This window comes from Hevea brasiliensis, chromosome 17, assembly GCF_030052815.1.
Source record: "Hevea brasiliensis isolate MT/VB/25A 57/8 chromosome 17, ASM3005281v1, whole genome shotgun sequence".
NCBI classification, from domain to species: Eukaryota; Viridiplantae; Streptophyta; class Magnoliopsida; order Malpighiales; family Euphorbiaceae; genus Hevea; species Hevea brasiliensis.
In genome coordinates, this window is record NC_079509.1 from 35,014,331 (window position 1) to 35,028,992 (window position 14,662).

A 14,662-nucleotide genomic window follows, 5' to 3' on the forward strand; every position below is an offset into this window, starting at 1 on the left:
AGTAATCAAAACCCAAAAACAGTGACCATGCTTAGGCAAATTTGGTCTCCTTTAGCAATCAAACAAAACTGGGGTAAAGTTAATTTTTGCCCCTCAATTTTTTTTTTCAATGTCCAATTTTATTATTTTTAACTTTTTAATTCAAATTATCTAAATCTTTTGATTTAATTTAATATTAAATTTGCCCTTCTCCCTTTTAATTAATTATAAATGAGTCCCTAATTAAAAACATTCTTTTTTTAATAAAATTAAAATGATAATTACTTTAAAATCTTTAAAAATTTTGATTAATTACAAATAAACCCCTAATTAAGAATAGGATAAATTACAATTTAATCCCTAAGGTTTGATGAAATCTACATATTACTGTCTTTATATTTTTAAAATCCACCTATTTAGTCCTTGAGATTTTAATAAATAATTAATTTTATAATTAATAGTTATTTTATAAAATTAACTATATTAATTATGTTAAAAATTTTGATGCATAATTTACAAATTTTTAATTTGTAAAATTTATACAACTAAAATTTTTAATTTTGCCTTATCAAGGACTATTTTATAAATTTGTTAAAATGTTAAGTACTAAATAGATGAATTTTAAAAATGCAATAACTAATTTACAGATTTATCAACCATCAGGGACTAAATTATAATTTGTCCATAAAATTATTCTTTTTTTATTAACAAAAATTAAAATGATATTTAATTAAATAAAATATTTGAATTATTTTTAATAAAATTAAAATATTAAAAAATAATTTAATATTAAAAAATAATTAAATATTTTTTTGTTTGTGCACCTGTAGCACACTTAATTGGAGACAGGTAAATTTGGCTTAAATAGAAAGTTTTGGGTAAATTGGGCTAAGAACTTAAAAATGGTAAAATTAGACATTCACGAAGAGTTGAGGGGTAAAAATGAGTTTTTAGCTAAATAAAAACACTTGGCTTTGATTTTTTTTTTCTTAAATTAAAAAAAATTAATATAAAAATTATTATTTAATCTATATACTTTAATAAAATTAATTTTTTATTTTTTATTTTTAAATATATATTAATTAATTTTTATTTTTTTAATTTATTTTAAATTATAATTTTTTTACTAATATATTAAAAAAATTAAATTACCTTATAGGGAATAAATAATTATTAAATAAAATTTAAATTAATGCATAAATTATTATAAATACTAAAAAATAAACAGAATAAAAATATAAAAATTAATTAATTTAATTTTTAAAATAAAAAAATTAAATAATTAATTTTATTAAAATAAATAGATTAAAAAATAATATTTTTTTTAAAAAAATTATAATTTAGTTGGTTAGATTGTTTCAATCAATTATGGTTTTTTAAAGTATAAATCTCTGACAATTATTATGTGTTAATGAATATGCATCGTCCACTTGCCCATTTCCATGACCCACCACCAATCCTAATTTATGCTTAAATTAAAATTCACCATCATTATAACCATGTGATTAGAGAATAAATGCCTTCCCCACATAGATCCATAGGATACATTTGTTTCTCCATTAATAATATTAATTTGTTTTGCTTATTTATTTTATATATTTTTAATTATTATGTAATAAAATATTCATCATATATATAGGTACGAGGTATATTTAATATAGATAATTAATTTTTAATTAATGGTTCAATATTTTTGTAGCATTTCTGATTGTGTTCTTGTTTTCATTTAATTAAAATTAAATATAAAATCATGAGATTCTTTTTGTATTTACTTATATTGGATTGTTCAAAAATTATATATTATTTTTTTCTCATTTATTTTCTATATATTGATTTGTGATTATTTCAAATTTTAAAATATTAAACTAATAAAATATTAAAATAATGCTATTCTAAAAAATATTAAAATAATTTTAATAATTAATATCCAATGTGCAAAATAAATGGTATAGTTAGAAATAAGAGAAATTATCCATGCTCCCTCATTTTCATAAAAATTGGTACACTAGAGATTTTCTAGAAATAGTATTATATAACAGAAGAAAGTAGCCCAGGATGAAGCAGAAAGATGAGAAATGAAAGGTAAAACAGGAAAGAATAAAGAGCAAATATATATTTAAATGTTATATATGGAATTTGCGGTCAAAACCACAGTTACTACTTTCTAGGGATTGTTTTGTGTGTTTGTTGCTATTCTGAGCCTCTTGGTTGTTTTGGTTGAAAGAAAACGGACATTCCCAGCATGCATTCCCCTTGCATTCTTTGATGATTGTGTTCATTGGTGAGGCAGATGGATTTAAAATTGGATTAGTGATTATTTTGAGTATTTAAATTAATGTCAAAATTATCATTAAGAAATTTCTTTTTTTTTTTCAAAAAACCCTTGTGTGACCAGACCTCCATCCCAAATGAACCTTAAAAGGCATCATTTTGATGAGGAAAGACAAATGTGGCAAATTGGAGAGACTGACAAGAATTCACAGACGATAGCGACGACTAGTTACCGATTATCAAGCAAATGAAACGGATGGAGCCAATTCTTGAACCTTTACACAGACGAAGGAAAACTACCCGTCCTTGCCAATTCTTGCATGCACTGACACCAAGACAATAATTCAATTGCAGCCCAACCTTACAAAGTATATTTTCTCAAACAACAATCACATTAATAACAAGAGCAACAACAGCAACACTAACAAGATCAAGATTCAAGATCAATAATAACAATCACACAATAACAATCTTTCTTGAGTGCACTGATAACAGGACAATAATTCAATTGCATACCAACCATTCAATTTCTCTGCATAAACCTACCAATTACCTTACCCACTTGGACTTGGAATGTACTCACACATATTAGAAAGCATATTTTCTCAAACAGCAATCACATTGATAACAGAACAAGAACAGCAACACTAACAAGATCAAGATTCGAAATCAATAATAACAATCACACAACAATAATCTTCGATTTCCCACCACCTCCATATCTCACTTGTCATCTCAAGCGATTGTAGAATTAACAGGAGACGTCCACACTATGTCCTTGAGAGCCGGTCTCAGCTCTTTGCTGCAGAATTGTTTGTACTCTAATGTGTCACCATTATCTTTCTTTACCTCCACCACCAACAGCGACGGCGTCACTGCGAACATATCTGCTGCGATGGCCAATTTTCCTTTTCTTCCACTCTCTTGACCCTGCATCCTAACTTTCGTCTCGCTCTTCTTCACGCTGAATTTCACTGCCTTGGCCACCTCCTCTAGTCTTGAAATCACGCTGCTTGCTGGCCTTGTTGTGGCGAACCTCAGCTCCTCCTTCTCCTCCCTTTTCTTCTCTTCGAAGAGTGGTGATAAATCAAACCCCTCTGATAAAGATATTATATGAAAAGCATTAAGTGTTTCTGGTTGCTTTGATTTGCCTCCATTGTTGCCATCTTCTTCTCCGTTGAAGGCATCAAATTCCATTTCCTCCTTACTTCTCACAGTTTTAGGTACTGATTTCTTGAACCATGAGGAATCCATCATCTTGGTTATCGTGATTCGAGTGCTTGGATTTGGATCGAGAAGCTTTGTGATTAATCTGCGAGCTTCAGGGGAGAACCACGGTGGACATTTGAAGTCACCTCTGTATATCTTTCTATACATGGCCACTAAATTATCATCCTGAAATGGCAAGAACCCAGCGAGAAGAACATATAGAATAACACCACAGGACCAGAGATCTGCTGTAGCTCCGTCGTATCCTTTCTTCCCAATAACCTCCGGTGCAACATAGGCCGGCGTGCCGCAGGTGGTGTGTAACAATCCATCTTGCTTCAAGTGCTCAGAGAAGGCACTGAGCCCAAAATCTGTAACCTTCAAGTTACCATTTTCATCCAGAAGAAGATTTTCGGGCTTCAAATCACGGTGATAAACACCGCGACTATGACAAAAATCGATGGCAGATATCAACTGCTGAAAATAAACTCTAGCAACGTCCTCCCTCAATCGACCCTTAGCAATCTTGGAGAACAACTCACCGCCTCGAACAAGTTCCATAGCGAAATAGATCTTAGATTTACTCGCCATGACCTCGTGAAGCTCGACAATATTTGGGTGCTTCACCATCTTCATAACAGAAATTTCCCTCTTGATTTGCTCCATCATACCGACCTTTATGACCTTCTCTTTGCCGACCACCTTCATAGCCACGCTCTTTCCCGTCTGCAAATTCCGAGCATGGTAGACCTTAGCGAAAGTGCCATGTCCGAGCATCCGGCCAAGCTCGTATCTCCCATGAAGCAAGGTCGGGTGACCATCTTTGCTCCTTTCAGCCATACCCAGAAAGAGAATCGCTACAGAGACAAGATTTTATTCTAATAGTATATACAAAGATGTGGAGGTGCGAGAAGGCAAAAAAAAAATTCTGAGAAAAGAAAATAAAAAAGGAGGGAGTTTGTGCGGTTTTCTTGATTGAGAAAGGATCAGTTCACCCGTCCTCGACGTGTTTCCGGTGGCAATTTCGGCCGCCGATACACCGTTTGGCACGGCCACACAGTTCACTCTTTGTCAACGAAGCACCTCTCATCTCTCTGCATTCCCCACAGGAGATTCTCTCCAGAAAAGAGAAAACAAAAAATTAGGATTCAATCCCCCCAAAAAACGAAGCAAAGAAAGAGTGTTTGTTTTTCTATTTTCTCCGAGCTAATGTAATCGCTGCTGATTATAAAGCGGTATGGTGGCTGACATAATTACCGTTCTGTCCCTAACATGATTTCCCCAATAAAATTATTATTTAATCCCTAACATGAATTCCCAATAAAATTATTATTTAATTCTCTAATTTAACTAAAATAACTATTTAATAATACATTGATTAATTATCTCTAATATTTTAAGTGTTAATTTATTTTTTATTAAAAAAAATAATTATATAATTCCCTATAGTAAAATATTTAATTCTCATAATATATAATTTCTATTTTTTTAAATACATTAAGTAACAAAAGCATCATTTAAATTGAATGAATATATATATATATATGAATGAAAGCTAAAGATATGAAAATTATTAGTTAAAATTTAATACTTGTATTCATCATAATTAACACTTTGGTATAATTAAAAAAATTATTTAAAGAATATAAAATATTTTAAATATAAAAATATAAAATATTTTAATTTTTATTTTAATTTGTCTTTTATTTTCTTTTAATCATTAATATATATAAAATATTTAAAACATAAAAAATAAAAATATTTAAAATTATTTTTATCAAATAAAGCCTAACTTTAACTTGTCTTATTATTTTAACTTATCCCATAAAAAAAATTGTCCATAAATTTTTTTATGAGAATAGATAATAAAAAAATTATATTGATTCCTATAAAATTTAAGAATAAATTTCAACTTAATGAAAATAATCATTCAATCTATGATAGTTAATATATATATATATATATATATATACACACACACACACCAAGGATGCACTGGGATTGAAAGGGGGATGAGCTAACAGGGAAGAAACAAAATCTAGATATTGAACAATATATAAACAATTAAAGAAATAAACAAAATGTACAAGAAATGAAAATCTTCAAAAATGAAAATTAAATTTGTAAATTAAAGATTAAATATATATATTCTATAGGCGGCAGAGCCAGTTCGTCAAGAATATATATACGTAACAAAAATAAAAATTAAACTTGAAATTTAAATATGAATATACATGTATATATTCAATAGGCGGCAGAGCCAGTCCGTTATGAACATATATATGTATATTTATGCAGATCAGGCGGTTGAACCGACCATATGCATACAAAATAAATTTAAAATTTTGTAAAAGAAATTGAAGAAAACTTACTTTAAAATCTTATAAATTTTGTAAGATTTGTACAAAGGTTTTGGAGATGTAATTCCGGATAGGACTTACAAAGGTTGCTCAGCACATGAGCTTCCTAAGATCTACTACAAGGAAGTTTGTAGGTGAGGTAGAGGTAAGGCAGGATGAGAAGTGACCTTCTTGCTCCTTTATTCACCTCGGGATGAAACTCCTTTAGGACCTTCTTCTTATTCTTTCGGCTTAAGAAGCTTGAAAGGAAGAAGCTTAAAAAGGGAGAAGCTTGAAGAGGCTTGGGTAGTCCTAAGTAGAAGCTTGAAGTGCTTTGGATAGGTGCCTCCTTATATAGAAGTGACCATGGGTAGTTTTGTAATTTTTTAGAATCTTGAACAATATCTACCACTTACTTTTTCACGTGTAAATAGTACTTGAACAGTGTCTGAACAATTCTTCCTGTCGGGTGAACAGTGCTCGAACAGTTCTTCTTGTTATCTTCAAATGTGAACAGTGATAGGTGAACAGTATCCTGTCAGATTTTTTGTAAGAAAGAAAAGTAAAAGTGCAAAATTACAAGAGTAAAAATAAAAGTAGAATGGAAAAGTAAAATGGATAATTTTGCCGCTATAATTTTCTTTTGCCGATTTTTTCTTTTCTTTCCTTTTATTTTTCTTTTTCTTTTTCTCTTTTTTTTTTTTATAAGAGATTTGGTGCCTGTGAGGAGGTACCACAACCTTCATTATCATCATCCTCCAAATCGATTATAGGTTCTGAATTAGAATCAGCTGTTGAGGAATTTACTCTGTTTTGCAATAACTATTGCATTATTGCAAAATATTCTTCATCATTTTTAGCTCCCGCCAATCTAGCCATGGCATGTGATCGTTGGGCAAAAAACAACTGGTTTTGTACTGTATTTTGTGGCAAGAGCTTTTTTCCCTTAAGCTAGGCTTTTATTCCTTAATTTGTAATTGCTTCAGGGACATTGAATGAGTCCCACCTTTTGACCTTGAATCTTTTGGTAATAGAGTTCAATCCATCTTGGGGTCGAAATTCAAAAAACCAGATGAGAACCTAAGGTAAAAAGAATTTTGAAGAAAACAAGAGAAGAGGCGAAAACCTTTTCTCTTTGGGTAAGGGTTTGTAATGGGTTTTGAAAAGGTTTAAACTCTCTGATATTTCTGGTGTAAGAATTTTAGGTACTGCACCAAAATACTTTCACCACTGAGCAAACCATGAAGGGGTTTTGGAAGGATCAAATATTTTTTGGAAATAGAACAGCCATGAATGACTATTCTTGTGATTTTGTATGAGAAATGTATTGTACCATGCCTGTTGGTAATCCTAGTAATTGAAATGTTGGCAATGGTCAATCTTGTTTTGAAATGATAATTGAAAGATTTTTGGTTTTGTAAGTTCTTGCCCCCAATCAAAAGGATTAAGAATGTTTTGGATGTGGCAGGTTGAATAAGCTGGATCAGCATGGTTTTCTTTTAAGTAAAAATGCTTGAATTTTGCTGAGCCAGTGAATTCAAGGATTGCCTGGTAGTAGGATTGGGTCTTGGTAAGATCCCATGGTTTGTAATACCATCCTTTTGAAAAAGCTTTTGAAATTGCCATAGAGGCGTCTTGGTGTAGAAATTCATCCTCTATAATCAAAACATTTTAAAAATGTGTTTTTGTAATCCATTGTGAAGACTTCTTTTTTAATTTTATCTGGGACAAAACTATTTGAGAAGAATTTGGTTGAGAAAGACTGTTTTGGAATTCGATTTGTAAAATCTCATTTGCTTGAGAAATATTTGAGAAAGGGTTTTTTGCGAGGAAGATTCTCCTTTCTCAAGGGTTTTGGAAAAAGTTTTTGTAGATTTACCTTTTCTGGGTAATGTTTTGTAAGGCCTGAAGAACTTCAGGAGATTTGGATAGTGATTCTATCCATTTTTGAATCTGGATGTCAGTTTTTGGAGCCTGAGACTCAATATATTTTGTATGATCTTCTTCTTCTTCTGCTTCGGCTATGTCTGCCCAAGTTTGTATAGGCTTTGCAAAAGAGATGGCTAATTTTGTAGGGTTTGGTTTTGTAGAGGCTGAGGCTGAGGCCTTGGTATTTTTCTGTAACACCCTCCCGATAACCACTCCGTACATCCTACTTATTAGGTGTGGGTGTCGGTCAGACCAGAACGTCCGGAAAAATATTTAAACTAAAGTCAGGAACCCTAATTAACTCAAATATTAATAAGAAAAATTTAGTAAAAATTTTAGAAATAAAATACAAGCCCAGTCAAACGGCAGGTGCCCAAGCGATGGGTCATCGGGAGGAAGTTGCGATTCTATAACGAGCCCTAGACAGGGAAAAATTATAAAATAATTTTTGGGACTCCAGAGAAGGGTAATTGAGGGTCCCATGGCATTAGAATGCCAAGAAAATACCTAGAAAAATTTTTCAATCGGTACAGACGATTTTGACCCGTTAAGCCAAACGGAGGGCATTTTGGTCATTTCGCCTTCCGAGGTGATTTTTGGCCGACTTGTCCAGTTGAGTAAATAATTAATATGACATAAAATATGAAGAAATATTGCTAGAAATTAAATTGAAAATGAAGAGTGGAGGAAAGAAAAGAAAAATGCAACAAATGCAAATTATGACCTCAAAGTGATGTCATTAAGGAAATGTGGACCAATCACAAATAAGCCATCCTTTAACTAACAAGTTAAAGAGATAAATGAAGACTAATGAGGACCAAAAATCAGCTGCTCTTCTTCTCCTTCTTCTCCACCAAAAACGTGAACCCTTCCTTCCACCCTCCATTGGAGCTCAATCAAGCAAGCTTGATTTTCTACCTTGTCTCACCATAAAATCCTAACCTAGCTTCACTAAAACTTGCCCTAGCACCTTGCTAAAGCCTTTGGCAGCCAAGAAAAGCCAAGAAAGTGAAGGAATTGCTTGGGAAAATTCTGCCCAAACAAGGTTAGTGCATATATACAATTAAAGCTTTTTAAATTCTATGTTAGAGACTTGGAATAAGTAGGAATTTATAACTAAAATGAATGAAATCTATGTCTATCCATGCCCTAAGTTTTGGCAGCCCTATTGAATGAAAAGGTATGAGTGTTTTGATGGACTTAAAGTGGACTAGATATCAAGATTAAACCATGTATGCATGTGATTATTGAAAGAGATAGTTAATTAAAGCATGTTGTGAAAAATTCATATGGAAATTAGGGTTTGGAAAGGTGAAAGTGTGAATTGGCTTAGGAAATTGTTAGGCCACATTGTAATGGTCAATTAGTGACCATTTTAGATATGTTGACCATAAATGGGACTGAAAAATGCTATGGCAAAGTGAGGTGAAATCTGCCCTATGGACAGCAGCATAGGGACTGAAATTTCAGTCCCTTTGCACTGCCATAACTTGGGCTGTGCTTGTCCAATTGATGTTTGGCCAATTGGACATGAAACTAGGCTTATAATGGCACATTTTTGCTGAAGAAACCATGCCCGAAAGACCAAAGCAAAAGGGTCAAAACTCAGCCACAATCCGGAACCCTGAAACTACCTCTGCAGAATTTGACCAAATGAACAGTACTGTTCATTTGGCCATAAGTCACTGTATATTTGGTCAATTGGTCTGAAATTTTTACAGCAACAAGTTAAGACATAGACAAACAACTTTCATGAAGGAACCTACCCCAAATTATGGCCAGAACCCAGTCAACCAAGTGACTCAAGTCACTGTTCATGCACTGTAGATATGGTAAAATTCTGCAGACTGCATATCCGGACAGCCTGGGTTTTTGAGCCATATCTGGAGCTACAAAACTCCAAATGGAGTGATTCAAAAAAGGAAATTCAACTAGACAAAATAAGGAACAACTTTTATGTTTTACATTTCTTCAAATTCCAACAGTAACAGTGTCCAATGGAACAGTGAAATTATGGTACAAAATCTGAAAAATCTGCTCCTTTGGTTTAATGCTTAGAAATGGTAAAAACACTTAATGCCAACAAGTTTTAAACACCAAATGTGGTATGTTGGGAGTGCCAAAGTTGATGTACACATTTTTATTCTAAAAGTCAACATTTTTGTTGACCAATGATGAATAGTAACACCAAAAAAATTGAAATTCACAATTGACAAATTTAAGAGTTTCAAATGCCCTAGTATACCTAACAAGATTGGTTTGGATAGTTTGGCATGTCAATAGGGTTCAGTTAGCAGTACTGCACATGGCAAAAATGCCATTCTGTGATTTCATGGCTTTTAGCCATTCTGACTTTGTATTGAGACTTGGCCTTGTGCGGATATTATTCTGACTTGTTAGACATTATTTGCCTGGGAGATACGTATGTGACCGATGGTGTGACGGCCGAGTACTAGGTACCCAGTGCGGTTACCCGTTATCGATCCGATCGTCTAGTGTAGGTTACTTGGGGCAACCAAATGAATAAAAGTGAATAGAGTTAATGAATTAATGACTCTACCCACATCAAACACAGACCGCATACACTGTGCAGACACCTTTATTTTCTTGCCAATTTCTTCTCTTATATTATTGCACCACTAAGCATTATTGCTTAGCGCGTTGCTTTTGCCACGCGTAGGTACTGGAGATTCCGATCGTGAGCCCAGTAGACCACAGGTGGTGAGTCTATCGGCGATTACGCTTTCGATGTGTCACCTCACTACTGCGATTGCATCGGTAGGGCACTAGGTGTCATTTTGTCATTTTGATATTTTGTAGCAGATTTGTATTTTCTCATATGTATTTGAACTCATGTAATATATTTTGATGTTTATGTAAATAATGAAAGTTATGACTATGAATGCAAGATTTGAGCATGTATTTATTGCTTGTATATGAGAAATGGATGTTGAGAAATGAAAAGGTTGTTGAAACCTGAAACTGAAAAATTGTTGAAACCTTGATATTGAGTTGTGTGATGATATTGAAGTTGAGAATGAATGAATTTGTCTATTGGAAGTGTTTTTAACAGGTTCCGAAGAACGGTTTTCTCCATTTTTAGCCGGTACTCCACCGGATTTTCTTTAAAATTTTCGGAACCTTAAATGAATGATACTTTTGATGAATGGTTTAAATAAATTGTATTTCATAAATTATATGCAAAAGCATTGTCTAAATTAATTGAGGAATATTAGAGTGTCTTGGGTACACGGTGGCATTACTTACTCGGGTATCTTGTACGGGTAAGGGTGTCACATTTAGTGGTATCAGAGCACGGTTTAGGCGTTTCTGGGCCTAGATTGAGTCCATACCATGCATTGCATTTGTAAGAGTCGAGGTGACACTAACGCAGATCTGTTTGTCTTTGTTAAATAGGATATGGACCCTTCATCGCAGAGGGCAGTCGAGGAGGAAGTGGAGAGTCATGCTCCACATGCGGCGGTGAGGCTGGGGCATGAGAGAATCTGCTCCGCCCGACTCAAGCGAGCACCTCGGCCTCCACGAGCCATGTTCCAACAAATGGCCGACTTCTTTAGACAGAGATGGTGGGTAATGCCGGCACCACCTCCACCACCACCGGCTCCACAGTAAATCACACTGGAAAGGTTAAGAAAATTTGGGGCGGTGGATTTCTATGGTAAGAGAGAAGATGACTCATTGCGGTAGAATTGGTTGAGCAGGCAGGCGATACTAAAACAACTTCACTTTGCACTCCAGAGCAAAACACGGAAGCTGCCATCTCTTTCTTGCAAGATGATGCTTATGAGTGGTGGGACACGGTGTCGATGAAGTGCGGCGGAAGTCTGTAACTTGGGACTTCTTTCTCTCAGAGTTCAAGAAGAAGTATGTGGGTCTTGTATATCCGGAAGAGAGAAGAAGAGAATTTATTAACTCGAGGCGAGACAATTGTCGGTGGTGAGTATGAGAAAGAATTCGTCCGATTAAGCCGCTACGGAAGGAGATAGTCCCAAATGAAGTGAAAGATGCAAGAGATTTGAAGAGGACTAAATGATAACATCAAGATCCAGCTCACGCCTTGGGAATCACCGAATTTACCAAGTTAGTGGAAGCTGCCATAAAGGTTGAAAAAGTGAGAATTAGTGAGTGGACTAGAAGAGAGAGCGAGAAGAGGGCAGGTCGGTCTAGTTCGGCTCTGCATCGAGGAAGAAGTTCAAGGGTCCTCTGCACAAAGTTCGGCTCGACCACGGGGCGAGTCGGTCTCGGGGCCCAGGCCACGATTCACCCCTAGGAGAGTCGGTCCACACCATCGGTGGCGCTCTCGAGGATGGGGTTCGAGGACCAGCCGGCATCTTCCACTGTCCACCTTTGTCAAAGATGGCATAAGGGAAGTGTTGGAGAGTGGCGGTGCTCGCTTGAGGTGTGGGTCAACAGAGCATCGGTTGAGGAACGCCCACGCAGAACTACTACGGCTACTCGAACACAAGCGCATGCACTGCTCTGCCCCACCAAGGGGTAGAAGGTGCAGTAAATCAGCGGTGGGACCATCACGAGGCACGCATCGAGCCAGTGAGAGGCGGATAACGAGCCACTGCCGAGAAATTATGCCACGAGAGCTCGGGAGGAGCAAGATGCCGGGCGTCATCGAGTGCGTTCTCCCTCTACAATACTCCTGTGCATGCATTGGTGGATCCAGATCCACTCATTCATACATCTGCATCAATCTACCCGTAGAAAGGGGATCTTGGTAGGGAAAGTGACCAAGACATTACGGTCACTAATCCATTAAACCACGATGTAGTGGTGAACAAAGTATACAAAGGTTGCCGTTGAGGATTCAGGTATGAATTCTTGGCGGACTTGATTGAGTTGCCCTTCCATGAGTTTGACGTGATTTTGGGAATGGACTTGTTGTCACGTCATCAAGCAATAGTTGATTGCAAATTGAAGAGGATTTCTCTATAAACTCAGGAGGGTAATGAGATAACTGTTGTGGGTGAAAGGATAGATTTCTTGTCCAATGTCATCTCGACCACGATTGCAAGAAGAATGATGAGAAAAGTGTGAAGCCTACCTAGCACATGTGGTGGATACTAGGCAGGCTAAGCCAAACTTGAGTGACATACCCACAGTGAGAGACTTCCCAGAAGTATTTCCTGAAGAGTTGCCTGGTTTGCCACCAGAAAGGGAAGTCGAGTTTGCTATTGAGACAACTGCAGTCTGACACCCATTTCCATTGCTCCTTATAGGATGGCACCCAGAATTGAGGGAGTTGAAAACTTCGATTGCAAGATTCTTTGGATAAGGGGTTCATACACCCAGTGTGTCACCATGGGGAGCTCGGTCTTTGTTTGTAAAGAAGAAGGATGGGACTTTGAGGCTATGTATTGATTCTGGCGGTTGAATAAAGTGGTATGAAGAACAAGTATCCGTTGCCTAGAATTGATGATCTGTTTGATCACTTGAAGGAAGCAGGAGTATTTTCTAAGATTGATCTCGGATCGAGGTATCATCGGTGAGGGTGAAAGATGTAGATGTGCCCAAGGCGCATTCAGGACCGGTATGGGCATTATGAGTTTACGGTGATGCCCTTTGGCCTAACAAATGCACCAGTGGCGTTCATAGACCTTATGAACCGTATCTTCCATCCATACCTAGATCGGTTCGTAGTGGTTTTTATTGATGACATTCGGTGTACTCCAAGACCAGGAAGAACATGATGAACATTTGAGGATTGTTACGCAAACCTGCGGGAAAAGAAGGCGTATGCTAAGTTGTCCAAGTGTGACTTTTGGTGAATGAGATTGCATTCCTTGGACACATAGTGTCGGTGATGGGATTAGGTAGATCCCAAGAAAATAGAAGCGATGATGGAATGGAAGCCTCCCGAAATACAACCGAGGTCGAAGCTTCTTGGGGCTAGTGGGTATTCTGAGAAGATTTGTGAAGGATTTTCCTAATATTGCTCCAATGACCAAGTTGTTACACAAGAATGTCGATTTGTTGGAATGACAAGTGTCGAGATCAGTTTTGAGAAATTGAAGGCTATGTTGTGAGGCACCGGTGTGCACGGCCCGTGTCGGAAAGGACTTTGTGGTCTATAGTGATGCCTCACATAATGGTTTAGGGTGTGTATTGATGCAAGAGGGGAAAGTGATCGCATATGCATCCAGGCAGCTAAGGCCACATGAACAGAACTACCCTACCCATGATCTAGAGCTTGCAGCAATTATCTTCGCACTGAAGATATGGAGGCATTACTTGTATGGTGAAAAGTGCTACATTTACACAGACCACAAGAGCCTAAAATATTTGCCAACCCAGAAGGAGCTCAACCTTAGACAGAGGCGAGGGATTGAGTTCTGAAGGATTATTTGTGTAATTGACTACCATCACAGGAAGGCAAATGTAGTTCTTGATGCTTTGGCGAGAAAATCCATGATTGCTTTGAGATCATTGAATGCCCGTCTATCTTTGATTCGAGATGGAGCTATTTTGGTGAGTTGCAAGTAAGGCCAAACACCTTTCTGATTTTAGATGGGCAAAGCGGATGAGAAGCTAATGGCTATTATGAGCAAAATCCCGGAGGAAAAGCAAGCGATTATGAGGTAAAAGGAGATGGGTGTCTGTACTACAAAGGAAGGCGTGTGTACGGATAATGGGGAATTGAAAGCCAGTATTCTAAAAGAGGCACACACCAGTGTATATGCTATGCACCCAGGAAGTACAAAGATGTATCATGACCTGAAGCTTCAGTATTGGTGGCCTAGTATGAAGAAGGACATAGCTGACTATGTGACTAGATGCTTGACATGTCAGCAAGTCAAGGCAGAACATCAAGTTCCATCGGGTTTGCTACAGCCTATACGCATACCTGAATGGAAATGGGATCGGGTCACCATGGATTTTGTAAGTGGTCTGCCTCTCACCCAGAG

At 36.1% G+C, this 14,662-nt stretch overlaps 1 protein-coding gene across 1 annotated transcript; it reads right to left on the bottom strand.

Moving 5' to 3' along the window:
- Window positions 1–2,672: 2,672 nt before the first annotated feature.
- On the bottom strand, window positions 2,673–4,669 carry LOC110665527 (CBL-interacting serine/threonine-protein kinase 6). The gene has a single exon (XM_021825699.2). It carries the CDS (start codon window positions 4,297–4,299, stop codon window positions 2,986–2,988), a length of 1,314 nt encoding a protein of 437 aa, XP_021681391.2. The 5' UTR covers window positions 4,300–4,669; the 3' UTR covers window positions 2,673–2,985.
- Window positions 4,670–14,662: the final 9,993 nt, after the last annotated feature.

Excerpts from the sequence above, each read along its gene's own strand:
- LOC110665527 (XM_021825699.2), bottom strand. The coding sequence starts at position 4,299 with ATGGCTGAAAGGAGCAAAGATGGTCACCCGACCTTGCTTCATGGGAGA.